Consider the following 22,170-nt stretch of genomic DNA (forward strand, 5'->3'; position numbering starts at 1 on the left):
AAATTAATTATATGTTTTTCATTAACGATAAGATAAAAAAAATATATTGGTATGTAATGATGAAAAAATTAGAGTCACATTTTAGTGTTTAAGATGGAACAAAACATCCAGAATTCATGGATTTCTGTATTTGCGTTTTGTATATTTTAATTTTGAATAATTTCGCAAAATGTATTTCTTCATCTGAATCATTTCCGTGTTTATTCTGTGACGAATTGTCAAGCATCTGGACGACTGTGTTTTGTTTTGGATGGACTTTTCATTAAGTCACACGCAATAACATTTCTATTATTCGCATTATCCAGCTAACAGTCGAATGGAATTTGAATAGTATATCCGTTAATAAGGTGTATTTGTATACGCTTTATTTTATCGAACCAGTTATGTCTAAAGTTAGTCACTGATGATCTAGACGAAACAGCTGATATCATTGGTAAGTATTAATTCACGGCTCCAAGGAATATTATTCAGCTAGCTAGCTAAAAGTGACTCGTATATCTGGCTATTTATTTTGTTCTGACGCCAAGTTTCTCGCCGTGTTATCCTCTAACCTAACATTGTTGGAGTAGCGCCGACACCAGACATGGTGTCGAGGCCAGAGGAAACTCAGATGGAAATGGTAAAGATAAAGTAAACACATTGAAAACATGAATCACACAACAAAACAAATCTAGAATTTTTTTTTTTCGTTTTTGTTTTTTTGAAATATCATTCTTTAAAATTTGATTAAGATATTATATATATATATATATATAATAAAATACTTTGATCAGTCTGTGATTATCATATGAATATATCCTTATAGTAATATAAACACACACTAATTATAATAACAGAGGTAGATTTAATTAAATAACCTACCTAAAATTTGACCTGTTACTCAGACCCGTCTGATTCACCAAACAGTTATAAAACACCCTCCATGATAAATTTTGTTTTATGACTTTAATGTTTGTAGATAAGTATATTATATGATTAGTGTAACACATAGACCCAAAGCATCTTATTTGTACCTTTATCTATCTTAAAACATGTACACTAGATATGTAATTTGCTAATGCTAGAATAAGATGACTCAATTCATCGAGTTAGGGAACCTATCTAACACAATGAATACAAACAGCATCAGGACTGGATAATAAACCAAATAAGATACTGAAAGAGTGCACAAACCATCAAGAACCAAGACTGATGTCTCAAAATCATCTTCCAACTACCTGTAAAGACACAGGCTAACTATCAAAAGACTGCAGGCAAAACACAAAAATTACAAGCATCTGTAAAAGAAGGCGACAAACATTCAAGCCGAAAAAACATATATATAACTATCTAGCAAACCAAAAAAACTCATGATTATCATATGCAAAAACATCCTAAAATGTTGAGAGAGTAAGACAAAAAACAGCATCCTAACATCATGAAACCATGGCTTCAAAAAGGAAACTCTGCTATTAAACACACTGAATGAAGGAAACCAGGTCAACATTGCTATCTTAGACCTCTCAAAGGCTATCAAAACAATATGCACGTGCACCAATGCAATGGCTTACCAACTAGCTGTCAAAAGGAACTGTGAGGATATTTGTTGCAGTAGTAATATCCTAGGAAGTGAAAGTGGACTCTGGAGTCGCCTATGCTGGCCAGTGCACAGGCCAGGCCACCTGATCACGTTCCTCTGCAATAGCCATGATTAATTACATCTAAAGTTCCACCTTATTGCTGATAACTGCATATTCAGTCAGCAAAACAGAAAAGACCTAGCAAACTTTGAAAAATGGACCACATTTTGGAATGACCTGTAATGCCAAGAAATGCTACAAATGGTCATGTGTATATATATGCACAAGAAAGTATCAGTTATTTTCCCCTCAACAACCATATAAGGTACAAGACAACGCCTATCTTGGATTACATCAGACTGAGAAGGGAGCACACACTAATTCAAACAGGCTTATAACAACATGTAAATCATGGCTACTAGTGAAACTTCTGGAAAAACTTTAGAAAAAAAACATTATCTGTTTATATCTGAACTTATGTAATAGTTCCTCCTGTGAAAATCATAAATGTATATCAAATACATGAGCAGGTTTCATATCATTCAGTAAACAACACCCAGGCTTTATGTGATTTTAAATCATCAATATACATAAATAAATAAGGAAGCCAAAAAATCTCAACCAGCTGTCGCCTTCTTAGCTGACCAGTGACCAAATGTTCTTTCAATGAAGATATCTAGCTGTTAAATATCCTGTTAACAGAGATTAAAGATCATTTGATGCTATAATAATATTTCAAAGATGTTTTAAAAGTTTAATTAAAGCGTTGAACTTAGATAAGTAATAATTACAGTAATAATTGCAATTCTGACAAAAATAGTTCAACTTGAAACACTAACAGGCTTCCTAGAATTTGCCTTTGTGTAGTTGCATATACCAGAAATGAATGCAAGCTGATAGCAGCAGTTCAATGCTAAACTTAACTGGCATCTGATATACATAGAAACAACATTTTGTCAAAATGTGATATTATTGTATGATGAATTACATTCTACTTGATTAAAAGTTTGTACTGTTGTTTGTTCCTTTCGTTATTTGTGTTGATTATATAGTGACCCTGGCTGTTAATAGGACATTAAACGAAACAAACCAAATGATTATATAGGGAAGCATACAGGGCTTTTTCTAACTGATTCGGGATGGGACCTTTTTTGCTTTATTTTTTGAAGAAAATTTATGGATTGGGAAGGAAATTTTAAGGAGTAAACTACAAATTTTGGGAATTTGGCTTAAATATGAAGTAAATATAAAGTAAATTTGATTGGCAGAGGGGCCCATTATCGGCCCCCAAAAGCCCTCAGAAAAAGTCTTGAATTAGATATATTTTAAATGTATTATATTATATTTTCCAGTATTGTGAGTATTGCTGCATCAAACTAATCTTTTCATGTGATCACTGATGACAACATAGCAATGTAGAAATACAACAGAACGGTCCACTGTAACATCAACCATTACAATGTCATCAAAGGGAATCTTCTCCATTAGCTTCAATCAAGACCACGGTAAGAATACTAATCTAGTAATAAAGGTTTGTATCAATTTCAGATTAGGTACATCTAACCTTGTATAATTTCGCTCATTTCTGTAAATGATTCTGACATTGTCCTATAATTATAGATGCACGTACTTGTTAATTTAAAGCATTTTAAAGTCACTAATACATTATTACCTGGTATAGGTAATTGTTTAGAATTCAGAGGTTCATTGTTTGAAGCCAGGTGTGGCCCATTTATATTTACTCTCTTCCATAAAAGAAAAAGATGTACTCTTCTGATTAGTCGGTTAGAGTGTTTGCCAACATATAACCTTAGGTGAAGATCAGAGGTGCATGCAGTTTGACATTCCCTACCTTTGGCGAGTTGTGTTTCTCAGCCTCTCATGATCAGGAAGCTTAGAAATGGACTTGTCTGTACATGTGCTGTCGTGGTTGTGTCAATGGGCAAGACATTTCACAGGGTTGCATGTGACAGGTCTCCCACATGTTGTTCATTGGCATGAGGTAGCCACACACTACTACAAGAAGACCAATCCTCCAAATGACCCATTTCTGTTCATGGGGTGATAATTATAATCCAAACATCAAATAAACATCAATCATCTGACAAATGCTCATGTAAATTGTGATCAATTTAGTTAGAATAATGATACATATATATGTTAACCATGTAGAACAAAACAAAGCAACAAACTGAAGCTTCTTGCATATGAATACATACAGATTTACAAACTTGTAGCTTGATATTGCAGCACAAATGTATGAATGTGTTGTGAAATTATTGTCACCGGGTTAGTTATATACATACTGATCACATTGGTTTTATTTCAGGATGTTTTGTCTGTGCAACAGATTCAGGTCTTCGTATTTACAATGTTGAGCCTTTGACACAGAAGCTTTTTCTCAGTGAGTATGATGAAAATAATTGATGTTTAATATTAAAAGATTGTTATATACTTATAATATAAATATCCAGGGTTTGTATGAAGGTTAAAACAGTATATTATATAGCAAAAGAAGCTACTGAATTTGAAATCTCTCTAGCATTTCTTACACCTGATCGGAGCCTGAGGTTCTTTCCCAGTGTGGTAAGAAGACCATATCAGGTTGACCAAGTCTCCCATAGTTAAAGAGAAATTCATGTAGTTCCATGGCATGTTGCTTAAATTGTTTTGAAAATCATCCTTTCAATGTATAGATATCCACCTCTTACCAATTAGATATGTTTTAATACCCTCCTCTTACCAATTAAATAGCGTGCAACCAAATAATGTAAGATGTTGATTCCCTCTTCTTTGTATAAATCTTGTAATCATATTATATTTATGCCCTGAAGACTAACTTTTTATAAAATCAGAATAAACTTCCACGTTGTTTGATACAGATCATGACACTGTGGGAAGCCTGGCCTGTGCCGAGATGTTGTTCCGTACCAACCTATTAGCTGTTGTTGGAGGTGGCAGCTTTCCACGCTTTGATGAAAAAGCAGGTATAACAATTTTAATGCTAACACAGCATTACATGAATCTAGGACAGCGAATTGATATTTTTCTGTTATTCAGCCGTCACTGTTAATTTCAATTTTAGTGGTAAAATATGATAATGATTGTCAGCTTTGATAAGGACGGGGTATACACAGTTGATAAGTCTCATTTGAGGAGATTGTATCGTAACGTGTAAGTGTCCAATGGCCTGATTACTTTGGCAAGATTTCTTCAGTTCTGAAGTTCTAATGGGCATCCAGATCCCTGTGCTCCTATACCCTGTTAGAGGAGGAAATGTTTGTAATCACTTGCCTTGTGAACCACTTGCAATTTTTCCAGATAACTACCTTTTCAGGATTCTCTTAATGTACCAGTCAAAAATAGTTGAAAGGAGTTTGCATACTAGTTGAATATACATTGGTGTTTCAGTTAAATAAAAGAATAAGAAAGAATCTGAGATGTTTTTTTAACCAAGTTCTGTTTTGTTATAAGTGATTTTTTTACCTACTGTTTTACAGTGCTTATTTGGGATGACTCTCAGAAAGAACTTGCCAAGAAGGTCGTCATGGAAATTACTTTTGCCCAACCTGTAGTGGCTGTTAAAATGAAAAGAGAAAGGTATGTTTGTCATTACGAGGGATTTACTGTGTTCTTAACTGTGTTCATTCATTGGTAATCCTCTATTAGTTATCACTAGAAAGACATTTATATCATAGCTTGTGTGTAAAGTACTGTTTTAATGATAGTGTGATAGGCTGTTACATTACTGAGTATGTCATCATGTGTAGTTACAGTGTGAAGGTCTGTACTGTAAGTGGCATAGTGTGTAAAGTTGATGACAGTGATGTGTTAGTGTCATCATTTAATGTCAGCATTTAATGCAAGGATTTAATGTCAGTATTTAGTGTTAGGATTACATGTTACGATTTAATGTCAGCATTTAGTATTAGGATTTAATGTCAGCATTTAGTATTAGGATTTAATGTCAGCATTTAGTGTTAGGATTTAATGTCAGCATTTAGTATTAGGATTTAATGTCAGCATTTAGTATTAGGATTTAGTGACAGTATTTAGTGTTAGGATTTAGTGACAGTATTTAGTGTTAGGATTTAATGTCAGCATTTAGTGTTAGGATTTAGTGACAGGATTTAGTGACAGTATTTAGTGTTAGGATTTAATGTCAGCATTTAGTATTAGGATTTAGTGACAGTATTTAGTGTTAGGATTTAGTGACAGTATTTAGTGTTAGGATTTAATGTCAGCATTTAGTGTTAGGATTTAGTGACAGTATTTAGTGTTAGGATTTAGTGACAGTATTTAGTGTTAGGATTTAATGTCAGCATTTAGTGTTAGGATTTAGTGACAGTATTTAGTGTTAGGATTTAATGTCAGCATTTTGTATTAGGATTTAATGTCAGCATTTAGTATTAGGATTTAGTAACAGTATTTAGTGTTAGGAATATGTGTTAGGATTTAGTGTTAGGATTTAGTGTTGGGATTTAGTGTCAGCATTTAGTGTTAGGATTTAGTGACAGTATTTAGTGTTAGGATTTAGTGACAGTATTTAGTGTTAGGATGTCAGCATTTTGTGTTAGGATTTAGTGACAGTATTTAGTGTTAGGATTTAGTGACATTATTTAGTATCAGGATTTAGTGTTAGGATTTAATGTCAGCATTTAGTGTTAGGATTTAGTGACCTGCTGTGTAAATTGAGTGTTATAGCGGTGTATGAAATTATGAACATCGTAGTGTGTAAAATTAGTGTTTTAATATAATGTAGATATGATTGCTGTTAAAAGTAGCTTGTAGTGTGTATAGTTGTGAAAAGTAGTACTTTTTTAAATTAGCATGTTAGATTCATATTATAAAAGTATATGAAATTGATGGCAAAATATGTGTACAGTGTAAGATTTAATATGCTATGTCATGACGTATAAAATTAATGTCATGTAATATTAACCAATACATGTATTATGTAATCATGTGAATTTACAGTCTAGCAGTGTAGTTAAATTGTCATACTTTGATTAAGGTGTATATATATGTTGGTGTTTAAGTGTGTAACCTTACAAATATATAATGGCGATCTAGCTTTTAGAAATCTACAATAGTAGTAAGAATCATTATGGCTTTTTCTTGACAGGTTGATTGTTGTGTTAAGAAACCAGGTCCATGTGTTCAGTTTTCCAAATAAACCTCAGAAGCTGTTTACATTCGGCACTAGGGATAATCCCAAAGGTATGTCATCAGCCACATATGCATGCAAGTCATGCAATTTAATTTATAGTATACTTCTAATAAATGAATAAACTGAAGATTATCCTATATGTTTTATCATAATGGTGAAATACGTAACATATCACTCAATTTATAGGTATATTGTACCGTAGACAATCCTCGAGGTTCTATGGTGAAATACATAAATGACCCTCAATTTATAGGTATATTGTACCGTAGACAATCCTCGAGGTTCTATGGTGAAATACATAAATGTCCCTCAATTTATAGGTATATTGTACCGTAGACAATCCTAGAGGTTTTATGGTGAAATACATAAAATGTCCCTCAATTTTATGTACATTTTGTATAATATACTGCAGATAATTTGGTTTGTTTAGTTTGTTTTTGTTAAACGTCCCATTAACAGCCAGGGTCATTTAAGGACTGCAGATAATCCTGAAGGTTTAATCATGGTGAAATACATAACATAATATATATACTGTAGATAATCCTAGAGGTTTTATGGGTACATGCATATCCACATACATTATGTATCACTCAGTTAATAGTAAATTTAATATTCCATAGATAATGCCAGACTTTTTTTAGTGAAATATATTATTGTAATGCTATAAATTGTATGTGTCTCTGACCAGGTCTGTGTGAGGTCAGTGGGTTTGGACAGACACTGGTGTTTCCTGGACACAAGTGTGGAAGTGTTCAAATTGTGGTATGTATATGCTACATCCATTCTTCATATAGTTTTAAACATGAAAAATGAAATTAACCAGTATTAAAACACCAAGTTTTGGTTAAAGTCACAGGAACTTGACGACATAGATTCCTGACTCATGGTCCAAATACATCATACATGTATGGCCCTGGGGTTGGGAATTTGTATCAAGTCCCTGTGATTCAAAGGAACAAGTTTAACTCAAGTTTAACTCTCATGCTTCTCCCTCAGTCAATATAAGAGTTTACCTTTTTAGTATAATACCATATTGACCTCACCAAAGTCCCATGATGGATAATGGTTATGTCACAAGATCTGTAATATTGATAGATATACAGTGGAACCTCTATAAACCGAACATGCACGGGACATGGAAATTGTTATGTCACAAGATCTGTAATATTGATAGATATACAGGTAAGGCCAAGTGAAGAATGTGCGTCTCTGCTTCTCTTAATTTGGTATCAAACAACAGTTTGGAGACCAATCAGGAGATTGATGCCATGCAATACAAAAATACACTGTCAATATCCATGTTTCTGGATAAGTTTAATTTGTCGGTACCATTGATCAAATTTTATTTGTACCTGAAGTAATGCTATAATACAGGTTATGCTCAGTAACGCCTGAATGTACATGGGAACATGAATTCTATATATATACATGGTAACATGAATCCTATGTGTGTACATGGTAACATGAATCCTATATATACATGGTAACATGAATCCTATATTTATATGGTAACATGAATCCTATATATACATGGTAACATGAATCCTATATATTTACATGGTAACATGAATCCTATATATTTACACGGTAACATGAATCCTATATATATACATGGTAACATGAATCCTATATATATACATGGTAACATGAATCCTATATATACATGGTAACATGAATCCTATATATACATGGTAACATGAATCCTATATTTACATGGTAACATGAATCCTATATATATACATGGTAACATGAATCCTATATATACATGGTAACATGAATCCTATATATACATGGTAACATGAATCCTATATATACATGGTGACATGAATCCTATATATATACATGGTAACATGAATCCTATATATATACATGGTAACATGAATACTATATATACATGGTAACATGAATCCTATATATACATGTATGGTAACATGAATCCTATATTTATATGGTAACATGAATCCTATATATATACATGGTAACATGAATCCTATATATACATGTATGGTAACATGAATCCTATATATATACATGGTAACATGAATCCTATATATATTCATGGTAACATGAATCCTATATATACATGGTAACATGAATCCTATATATACATGGTAACATGAATCCTATATATACATGGTAACATGAATCCTATATATACATGGTAACATGAATCCTATATGTGTACATGGTAACATGAATCCTATATATACATGGTAACATGAATCCTATATATATACATGGTAACATGAATCCTATATATACATGGTAACATGAATCCTATATTTACATGGTAACATGAATCCTATATATTTACATGGTAACATGAATCCTATATATACATGGTAACATGAATCCTATATATATACATGGTAACATGAATCCTATATACACATGGTAACATGAATCCTATATATGTACATGGTAACATGAATCCTATATATATACATGGTAACATGAATCCTATATATTTACATGGTAACATGAATCCTATATATACATGGTAACATGAATCCTATATATATACATGGTAACATTAATCCTATATATACATGGTAACATGAATCCTATATATATACATGGTAACATGAATCCTATATATATACATGGTAACATGAATCCTATATATTTACATGGTAACATGAATCCTATATATACATGGTAACATGAATCCTATATATATACATGGTAACATTAATCCTATATATACATGGTAACATGAATCCTATATATATACATGGTAACATGAATCCTATATGTGTATATGGTGACATGGATCCTATATTTATATGGTAATATGAATCCTATATATATACATGGTAACATGAATCCTATATATACATGGTAACATGAATCCTATATATATACATGGTAACATGAATCCTATATATACATGTATGGTAACATGAATCCTATATACACATGGTAACATGAATCCTATATATACATGGTAACATGAATCCTATATATATACATGGTAACATGAATCCTATATATACATGGTAACATGAATCCTATATATACATGGTAACATGAATCCTATATATATACATGGTAACATGAATCCTATATATACATGGTAACATGAATCCTATATATACATGGTAACATGAATCCTATATATACATGGTAACATGAATCCTATATATATACATGGTAACATGAATCCTATATATATACATGGTAACATGAATCCTATATATACATGGTAACATGAATCCTATATATACATGGTAACATGAATCCTATATTTATATGGTAACATGAATCATATATATACATGGTAACATGAATCCTATATATACATGGTAACATGAATCCTATATTTACATGGTAACATGAATCCTATATATACATGGTAACATGAATCCTATATTTACATGGTAACATGAATCCTATATATACATGTACATGTATGGTAACATGAATCCTATATATACATGTATGGTAACATGAATCCTATATATACATGGTAACATGAATCCTATATTTACATGGTAACATGAATCCTATATATACATGGTAACATGAATCCTATATATACATGGTAACATGAATCCTATATATACATGGTAACATGAATCCTATATTTACATGGTAACATGAATCCTATATGTGTATATGGCACATGAATCCTATATATACATGGTAACATGAATCCTATATATACATGGTAACATGAATCCTATATATACATATGTACATGGTAACATGAATCCTATATATACATGGTAACATGAATCCTATATACATGTATGGTAACATAAATTCTATATATACATGGTAACATGAATCCTATATATACATGTATGGTAACATAAATCCTATATATACATGGTTACATGAATCCTATATATACATGGTAACATGAATCCTATATATACATGGTAACATGAATCCTATATTTACATGGTAACATGAATCCTATATTTACATGGTAACATGAATCCTATATATATATGGTAACATGAATCCTATATTTATATGGAAACATGAATCCTATATATATACATGGTAACATGAATCCTATATATACATGGTAACATGAATCCTATATATACATGGTAACATGAATCCTATATATACATGGTAACATGAATCATATATATGCATGGTAACATGAATCCTATATATATACATGGTAACATTAATCCTATATATACATGGTAACATGAATCCTATATATACATGGTAACATGAATCCTATATATACATGGTAACATGAATCCTATATGTGTACATGGTAACATGAATCCTATATATACATGGTAACATGAATCCTATATATATACATGGTAACATGAATCCTATATATACATGGTAACATGAATCCTATATTTACATGGTAACATGAATCCTATATATTTACATGGTAACATGAATCCTATATATATACATGGTAACATGAATCCTATATATATACATGGTAACATGAATCCTATATACACATGGTAACATGAATCCTATATATGTACATGGTAACATGAATCCTATATATATACATGGTAACATGAATCCTATATATTTACATGGTAACATGAATCCTATATATACATGGTAACATGAATCCTATATATATACATGGTAACATTAATCCTATATATACATGGTAACATGAATCCTATATATATACATGGTAACATGAATCCTATATATATACATGGTAACATGAATCCTATATATTTACATGGTAACATGAATCCTATATATACATGGTAACATGAATCCTATATATATACATGGTAACATTAATCCTATATATACATGGTAACATGAATCCTATATATATACATGGTAACATGAATCCTATATGTGTATATGGTGACATGGATCCTATATTTATATGGTAATATGAATCCTATATATATACATGGTAACATGAATCCTATATATACATGGTAACATGAATCCTATATATATACATGGTAACATGAATCCTATATATACATGTATGGTAACATGAATCCTATATACACATGGTAACATGAATCCTATATATACATGGTAACATGAATCCTATATATATACATGGTAACATGAATCCTATATATACATGGTAACATGAATCCTATATATACATGGTAACATGAATCCTATATATATACATGGTAACATGAATCCTATATATACATGGTAACATGAATCCTATATATACATGGTAACATGAATCCTATATATATACATGGTAACATGAATCCTATATATACATGGTAACATGAATCCTATATATATACATGGTAACATGAATCCTATATATACATGGTAACATGAATCCTATATATACATGGTAACATGAATCCTATATTTATATGGTAACATGAATCATATATATACATGGTAACATGAATCCTATATATACATGGTAACATGAATCCTATATTTACATGGTAACATGAATCCTATATATACATGGTAACATGAATCCTATATATACATGGTAACATGAATCCTATATATACATGGTAACATGAATCCTATATATATACATGGTAACATGAATCCTATATATTTACATGGTAACATGAATCCTATATATACATGGTAACATGAATCCTATATATATACATGGTAACATTAATCCTATATATACATGGTAACATGAATCCTATATATATACATGGTAACATGAATCCTATATGTGTATATGGTGACATGGATCCTATATTTATATGGTAATATGAATCCTATATATATACATGGTAACATGAATCCTATATATACATGGTAACATGAATCCTATATATATACATGGTAACATGAATCCTATATATACATGTATGGTAACATGAATCCTATATACACATGGTAACATGAATCCTATATATACATGGTAACATGAATCCTATATATATACATGGTAACATGAATCCTATATATACATGGTAACATGAATCCTATATATACATGGTAACATGAATCCTATATATATACATGGTAACATGAATCCTATATATACATGGTAACATGAATCCTATATATACATGGTAACATGAATCCTATATATATACATGGTAACATGAATCCTATATATATACATGGTAACATGAATCCTATATATATACATGGTAACATGAATCCTATATATACATGGTAACATGAATCCTATATATACATGGTAACATGAATCCTATATTTATATGGTAACATGAATCATATATATACATGGTAACATGAATCCTATATATACATGGTAACATGAATCCTATATTTACATGGTAACATGAATCCTATATATACATGGTAACATGAATCCTATATTTACATGGTAACATGAATCCTATATATACATGTACATGTATGGTAACATGAATCCTATATATACATGTATGGTAACATGAATCCTATATATACATGGTAACATGAATCCTATATTTACATGGTAACATGAATCCTATATATACATGGTAACATGAATCCTATATATACATGGTAACATGAATCCTATATTTATATGGAAACATGAATCCTATATTTACATGGTAACATGAATCCTATATGTGTATATGGCACATGAATCCTATATATATACATGGTAACATGAATCCTATATATACATGGTAACATGAATCCTATATATACATATGTACATGGTAACATGAATCCTATATATACATGGTAACATGAATCCTATATATACATGTATGGTAACATAAATTCTATATATACATGGTAACATGAATCCTATATATACATGTATGGTAACATAAATCCTATATATACATGGTTACATGAATCCTATATATACATGGTAACATGAATCCTATATATACATGGTAACATGAATCCTATATTTACATGGTAACATGAATCCTATATTTACATGGTAACATGAATCCTATATATATATGGTAACATGAATCCTATATTTATATGGAAACATGAATCCTATATATATACATGGTAACATGAATCCTATATATACATGGTAACATGAATCCTATATATACATGGTAACATGAATCCTATATATACATGGTAACATGAATCATATATATGCATGGTAACATGAATCCTATATATATACATGGTAACATTAATCCTATATATACATGGTAACATGAATCCTATATATACATGGTAACATGAATCCTATATATACATGGTAACATGAATCCTATATATACATGTATGGTAACATGAATCCTATATTTACATGGTAACATGAATCCTATATATACATGGTAACATGAATCCTATATATATACATGGTAACATGAATCCTATATATATACATGGTAACATGAATCCTATATATACATGGTAATATGAATCCTATATATATACATGGTAACATGAATCCTATATATACATGGTAACATGAATCCTATATATACATGGTAACATGAATCCTATATATACATGGTAACATGAATCCTATATATATACATGGTAACATGAATCCTATATTTACATGGTAACATGAATCCTATATATACATGGTAACATGAATCCTATATATACATGTATGGTAACATGAATCCTATATATACATGGTAACATGAATCCTATATATATACATGGAAACATGAATCCTATATATATACATGGTAACATGAATCCTATATATACATGGTAACATGAATCCTATATATACATGGTAACATGAATCCTATATATATACATGGTAACATGGACCCTATATATATACATGGTAACATGAATCCTATATATATACATGGTAACATGAATCCTATATATACATGGTAACATGAATCCTATATATACATGGTAACATGAATCCTATATTTATATGGTAACATTAATCCTATATATACATGGTAACATGAATCATATATATACATGGTAACATGAATCCTATATTTACATGGTAACATGAATCCTATATATACATGGTAACATGAATCCTATATTTACATGGTAACATGAATCCTATATATACATGTACATGTATGGTAACATGAATCCTATATATACATGTATGGTAACATGAATCCTATATATACATGGTAACATGAATCCTATATTTACATGGTAACATGAATCCTATATATATACATGGTAACATGAATCCTATATATATACATGGTAACATGAATCCTATATATATACATGGTAACATGAATCCTATATATACATGGTAACATGAATCCTATATTTACATGGTAACATGAATCCTATATATACATGCTTACATGAATCCTATATGTGTACATGGTAACATGAATCCTATATATACATGGTAACATGAATCCTATATTTACATGGTAACATGAATCCTATATTTATATGGTAACATGAATCCTATATATACATGGTAACATGAATCCTATATATACATGGTAACATAAATCCTATATATATACATGGTAACATGAATCCTATATATATATATGGTAACATGAATCCTATATATACATGGTAACATGAATCCTATATATATACATGGTAACATGAATCCTATATATATACATGGTAACATGAATCCTATATATACATGGTAACATGAATCCTATATATATACATGGTAACATGAATCCTATATATACATGGTAACATGAATCCTATATATACATGGTAACATGAATCCTATATTTACATGGTAACATGAATCATATATACATACATGGTAACATGAATCCTATATTTATATGGTAACATGAATCCTATATATACATGGTAACATGAATCCTATATGTGTACATGGTAACATGAATCCTATATATACATGGTAACATGAATCCTATATATATACATGGTAACATGAATCCTATATATATACATGTATGGTAACATGAATCCTATATATATACATGTACATGGTAACATGAATCCTATATATATACATGGTAACATGAATCCTATATATACATGGTAACATGAATCCTATATATACATGGTAACATGAATTCTATATGTGTGTACATGGTGACATGAATCCTATATGTGTGTACATGGTAACATGAATCCTATATGTGTACATGGTGACATGAATCCTATATTTACATGGTAACATGAATCCTATATATACATGGTAACATGAATCCTATATTTACATGGTAAAATGAATCCTATATATATACATGGTAACATAAACCCTATATTTACATGGTAACATGAATCCTATATGCATAACCAGGTAGGTTAACTTGATGTTGTTGCACAGTGTACTTGACTTATGTTTCCTTTATTGTTACCTAGGACCTAGAGACAACCCAGCCTGGCCAGTCCTCCTCACCTATAACCATCAATGCCCACCAGAATGACCTTGCTTGTCTCGCACTCAATCAGAATGGTACACTCATGGCGACGGCCTCCAAAAAGGTAACGCTTACCTATATCTATAAAGTCAGTGGGGGCAACAATAGTATTACGTTATTTTTTATATTACTTGATGTATGACGTGAGGTAAGTGTACATGCCTTGTAAATCATTGAATTCAGCAAAACATGATATACAGTTCCAATCACCATCATATTTCTAAACTTTCAATTATCCAAACTCCTATCTTGTTCCCCAGACGTGAGTTTACCTGTTGTTTATAAAATCATATATATTGTATCTAATCATTTGCATATACCCGGTAACCAAGCTTTATGTGTCCACGGAGAGTTACCTAGACATCTTGTTTCAGGGAACACTGATACGAGTGTTTGATCTCGTGACCAAAAAACAGGTGGTGGAGCTGAGAAGAGGAGCGGATACTGCCATGTTATACTGGTAAGGTAGTCAGGTTTTTGGTTTTTCGGGCCAACAATGGGTCCCATTTCCAATTAAAACTATTTCCTTTTAACAATTTATTCTTAAAGATTCCAATCCCAATTTACCAAACTTTTTTTTTTAAATATGATAAATAGGCCCAATCCCAAACAAGTGAAAAAATATTTGGTTCATGGGGTCATCGTATTACTACATGTATTCTACTAAAGAACAGACATTTTTGTTGTCCAATCGTCATCATGTAAATTAATGTACCATGGTACATAGGGCAGATACTATCCACGTTGGGCATTTTCATTTGAAAAATATTTAGAGCAGTAAAGATGAAATGTGTGTCTTATGATAAAATTTAAGAAATGATATTTGTTTGTTTGTAGCATCTCCTTCAGCCATGATTCAGCTTTTCTTTGTGCATCAAGTGACAAAGGGACTGTCCATATTTTTGCTGTCAAAGAAACTCACCTGAATAAAAGATCCTCGTGAGTATTTATTTATAAAGTAAAGATACAGTGAAGAGAGCCCTTCTTTCTAGTGCAATTTAATGAGGAAAGTAAAAGAACCAAGAACCGATATTTATATAATACTATTCTAGGTATCTTATTCTCTAGGACACTAATTGGTATGTACTTTTCAATTAATAAAGTGTAATGCATCTCTTTATAATTGTTTTATATTTCTGTGAACTCTGATTAAGATATTTGCCATTGTCATTGCTTCCTGAAAAAAAAATCTGTGTGATACTGGACACCTGAAAAACTACTGTTTTATTTGTATCCCACAGTTTCAAACAAATGGGGTTTCTTGGGACTTATGTGGAGTCCCAATGGGGCCTGGCTAGTTTCACTGTGGCTGCCGAGTGTGCCTGTGCCTGTGCTTTTGGACCTGGACATTCAGTCATAGGTAAAATTAGTTACTTCTTCATTACATATATACATAGTACATACTCCTGCAGATTTCTTCATACGTTTAAAAGATAAAAAATCATCTTGCAACATGTCCCCATTATTACTTGATAAATTTGTTTGATAAATATATAGCATTTGTTTGAAAAATGCAAACCTACAATTCTGTAATTTCAAATTGTCCATTTTAGATGTATTTATCTATTAAATCCCATCTTAAGATTTCAAAGGTTCCATTCTTACTTACCTTTTCAATGTATTTGTTTTGACTAAATTCAGTGCTCCACCTTATAAATGATATTGGCTAGTCTGATATCTGTGACTCCAAATACATTTGATTTCTGCTACAAGATAGAAAGACTTGTGCAGTAGCTAGCATGAAAGTAAAGTTACCTCACATCAATTTAAGTGTACAGTGTAACTCATCTGTAATCTTTTCACAGGACAAAACTGGATCAGCCTAGTGATTGGTTAGTTTTTGATGTCTGTAACCAATCAAATATCTAATCATAAACTGTATGATATGTCATGAAATACCACGAGTGAAAAGATATGTATCAGAGCGGTATTCTTTCATAGATTCATGATTAATTTCATTGCGATAATCCAATCCTACATATAGCTTTATTCTTCTTAGTTTATTATTTCTGTCTGTTGCAGCCGTATGTGTGGATGGCACTTTCCATAAATATGTATTCACCACTGATGGCAACTGTAACAGGGAGGCATACGATGTTTACCTGGACATAGGGGACGACATGGAATAGAACAGACACGTGGACACAGGGAATGCCATTCATCTTATTGTAAACATTCACAGCTGTAACAGGGAGGCATACGATGTTTGCAGAGGCATAGGGGACGACATGGAATAAAACAGACAATGGGGAATGTCATTCATCATATTGTAAACACTCACAGCTGTAACAGGGAGGCATACAATGTTTACCTAGACATAGGGGACGACATGGAATAGAACAGACACGTGGACACAGGGAATGTCATTCATCTTATTGTAAACACTCACAGCTGTAACAGGGAGGCATATGATGTTTACCTAGACATAGGGGACGACATGGAATAGAACAGACACATGGACACAGGGAATGTCATTCATCTTATTGTAAACACTCACAGCTGTAACAGGGAGGCATACGATGTTTGCAGAGGCATAGGGGACGATATGGAATAAAACAGACAATGGGGAATGTCATTCGTCATATTATAAACACCACAGCTGTAACAAGGAGGTTTACAATGTTTATCTAGACATAGGAGACGACATGGAATAGAACAGACACGAGGACACAGGGAATGGCATTCATCATATTGTAAACACTCACAGCTGTAACAGGCTAGGGATACTTAAAATGTATACCTAGGCATATATTAGGGGACGACATGGAATAAAACAGACAATGGGGAATGTCATTCATCATATTGTAAACACTCACAGCTGTAACAGGCTAGGGATACTTAAAATGTATACCTAGGCATAGGGGAAGACATTGAATAAAACAGACAATTGGACAAGGGGAATGTCATTTGTCATGCTGAACACACAAGGAATTAATATGGAGTTAAATATACTGGTATTAGCACACACTATCTGAACAAGGAATGATGAATATTAGGATGTTGGTGAATTTGTGATGAATAACTTTTTATGGATTTTTTTTAATTATTGTGTTGTTAAAAAGATAATGAAAAATAAAAGTTGTTTGTTATGGGGTACATATAATGCATGTATAACATTTCATTAACATTATCATAACAAAAAATGTTTGATGTATACTTTTATTGCATCCTCTTGTGACCCTGGTCTGGGCTTGTTTAATCATGGTACGCTTGTACCAAACGTGAAACTATAGACTTCAGCCTCACGCAGTTTCATCAATGTTTCTAAACGACAAAAAAATCCTTAATAGCTTAATTTTTTTCCACAGGAAATCATGTTTAGGATCTAAGGAAAAAAGTAGTGAAGGAACTTTTCTTAAATTCTTTTGTTACTGAATTTTCGTATACAATGTATTAAGAAAAAATAATGAAACTGTGCCAGCTGGTTTATAAGTTAGGATCTCACCAATGGCATATGAATTGAAATTAAACCATAGTTCCTGGCTCAGGTCTGAATTGGTGTGTTAGTAAATTCCAGTTCTGGTCCAGGTCTGTGTGATAGTAACCTGCGGTCCTGACCTAGGTCTGTGTCAGTGTGATAGTAACTGTCAGTCCTGGTCCAGGTCTGTGTCTGTGTGATAGTAACCTGCGGTCCTGACCCAGGTCTGTGTCAATGTGATAGTAACTGTCAGTCCTGGTCCAGGTCTGTGTGATAGTAACTGTCAGTCCTGGTCCAGGTCTGTGTCAGTGTGATAGTAGCCTCCAGTCCTGGTCCAGGTCTGTGTCAGTGTGATAGTAACCTCCAGTCCTGGTCCAGGTCTGTGTCAGTGTGATAGTAACCTCCAGTCCTGGTCCAGGTCTGTGTCAGTGTGATAGTAACCTCCAGTCCTGGTCCAGGTCTGTGTCAGTGTGATAGTAACTGTCAGTCCTGGTCCAGGTCTGTGTGTGTGATAGTAACTGTCAGTCCTGGTCCAGGTCTGTGTCAGTATGTGATAGTAACCTCCAGTCCTGGTCCAGGTCTGTGTGTGTGTGTGATATTAACTGTCAGTCCTGGTCCAGGTCTGTGTCAGTGTGATAGTAACTGTCAGTCCTGGTCCAGGTCTCTGTGATAGTAACCTCCAGTCCTGGTCCAGGTCTGTGTCTGTGTGATAGTAACCTCCAGTCCTGGTCCAGGTCTGTGTCTTTGTGATAGTAACCTCCAGTCCTGGTCCAGGTCAGTATGTGATAGTAACTCTCAGTCCTGGTCCAGGTCTGTGTCAGTGTGATAGTAACCTCCAGTCCTGGTCCAGGTCTGTGTGTGTGTGTGATAGTAACTGTCAGTCCTGGTCCAGGTCTGTGTCAGTGTGATAGTAACTGTCAGTCCTGGTCCAGGTCTGTGTGATAGTAACCTCCAGTCCTGGTCCAGGTCTGTGTCTGTGTGATAGTAACCCCCAGTCCTGGTCCAGGTCTGTGTCTGTGTGATAGTAACCTCCAGTCCTGGTCCAGGTCAGTATGTGATAGTAACTGTCAGTCCTGGTCCAGGTCTGTGTCAGTGTGATAGTAACCTCCAGTCCTGGTCCAGGTCTGTGTCTGTCTGATAGTAAACCTTCAGTCCTGGTCCAGGTCTGTGTCTGTCTGATAGTAAACCTTCAGTCCTGGTCCAGGTCTGTGTGATAGTAACCTTCAGTCCTGGTCCAGGTCTGTGTGATAGTAACCTTCAGTCCTGGTCCAGGCCTGTGTCAGTGTGATAGTAAACCTTCAGTCCTGGTCCAGGTCTGTGTGATAGTAACCTTCAGTCCTGGTCCAGGTCTGTGTCAATGTGTTAGTTACCTTCAGTCCTGGTCCAGGTCTGTGTTATCGGGAGAGTAAGCCTTAAGACCTGGTCCAAGTCCGAGTCAGTGTGATAGTAAACTTTTAGCCTTGACCTAAGAGGGTTTCTTAATCATTGTGAGATTCAGCCTTTAATGCGGACTGTTCCTTAACCTATCTATAGAATTTTGATACACATGTACAATGTAGATGCTTCAACATACTGTGAACTCTGCTTAAAGCAGTATTTTGTATTTAAATCATTACTGCTAAATGTGTATAACCCTGGTAAATATAAGCCACAATGTACTGCTCAGCTAGAGAACTTCTTTAACTCGATCGGTTGAGTGTTAGACTAGTAAGCCAGAGATCCTGATTCTATCCCTAGTGGAGGCAGTGATTTAAATTCAATTATTCACCATAACATATGCATTGTCAGTATTGAATAAATTATTTTATCAATCTAACAAGGTGTTTAAGAAGTATTGTTATACACAAGACAATAATATATAACAGAATGATCCAACTTAGGGTCTGTCTGACAGCTGTACTACACCAATGTCCGATATTGTTACATGGTCTGTCTTACCAATGTAAATATCTGGGTCTATCTAGAAAACAGTGGTACTGCATCATTTTCAGATTTGAAATATGTTTGTCATATATATTGTATTTTAATGTCTGTGTCTGTCTAAATAACATGTGAAATACATGTAGCTTTGTCAGATAAATACATGTAGCTTTGTCAGATAAATACATGTAGCTTTGTAAGATAAATACATGTAGCTTTGTCAGATAAATACATGTAGCTTTGTCAGACAAATACATGTAGCTTTGTCAGATAAATACATGTAGCTTTGTCAGACAAATACATGTAGCTTTGTCAGATAAATACATGTACATGTAGCTTTGTCAGATAAATACATGTAGCTTTGTCAGATAAATACATGTACATGTAGCTTTGTCAGATAAATACATGTACATGTAGCTTTGTCAGACAAATACATGTAGCTTTGTCAGATAAATACATGTAGCTTTGTTAACCCTGCAGGTAGGGCGTAAGAATTGTACCTGCTGCCCCCATTGCATGATCGTAAGAGGCGACTAAATTTGGGATCTTATCTTTTCTCTTCTTTCTTGACAACTTTCTTCTTCCTAATGTCTCCCTTGACAATGCCTCACTTTTGGCCTTTAATTGAGCGTTCGCCTCTGTGAGGAAGGCTTTGGGTTCTGTCCCCTAGCCGAGACATACCAGAGTCTTTAAAAATGGTAGTTGCTACTCCCGCTTAGCGCTCAGCATATTTGGAGTGGGACGACTGGTTTGCCCGTGGTCAGTATAATGTGACTGGGTGGGGTGTGCTGCTGGGTGTCTTCGGCAGTATGCTTCAGTGAGGTAGCACTATAAATCGGCAAAAGTTCCGGCCTATCATAAGGAGACTTAACACGAACATACCGCAGC

General features: G+C 32.9%; 1 protein-coding gene across 33 annotated transcripts; it reads left to right on the plus strand.

Moving 5' to 3' along the window:
• Positions 1 to 227: 227 nt before the first annotated feature.
• Positions 228 to 21,178, plus strand: LOC117335758 (WD repeat domain phosphoinositide-interacting protein 4-like). Of its 33 annotated transcripts, none has more exons than XM_033896083.1 (15): positions 228 to 433; positions 2,912 to 3,064; positions 3,889 to 3,963; positions 4,442 to 4,546; positions 5,060 to 5,159; positions 6,685 to 6,779; positions 7,418 to 7,491; positions 15,886 to 16,008; positions 16,319 to 16,404; positions 16,782 to 16,883; positions 17,186 to 17,304; positions 17,967 to 20,136; positions 20,213 to 20,640; positions 20,676 to 20,709; positions 20,750 to 21,178. In XM_033896083.1, exons 2-12 carry the CDS (start codon positions 3,019 to 3,021, stop codon positions 18,071 to 18,073), a joined length of 1,032 nt encoding a protein of 343 aa, XP_033751974.1. In that variant the 5' UTR covers positions 228 to 433; positions 2,912 to 3,018; the 3' UTR covers positions 18,074 to 20,136; positions 20,213 to 20,640; positions 20,676 to 20,709; positions 20,750 to 21,178. The 33 variants fall into 33 exon arrangements, with proteins under 33 accessions (XP_033751974.1, XP_033752052.1, XP_033751886.1 ...); XM_033896161.1 differs by having other exon boundaries at positions 20,213 to 20,490; positions 20,567 to 20,606; positions 20,676 to 21,178; XM_033895995.1 differs by having other exon boundaries at positions 20,213 to 20,709.
• Positions 21,179 to 22,170: the final 992 nt, after the last annotated feature.

This window comes from Pecten maximus, chromosome 1 (assembly GCF_902652985.1).
Source record: "Pecten maximus chromosome 1, xPecMax1.1, whole genome shotgun sequence".
Classification (NCBI taxonomy): Eukaryota; Metazoa; Mollusca; class Bivalvia; order Pectinida; family Pectinidae; genus Pecten; species Pecten maximus.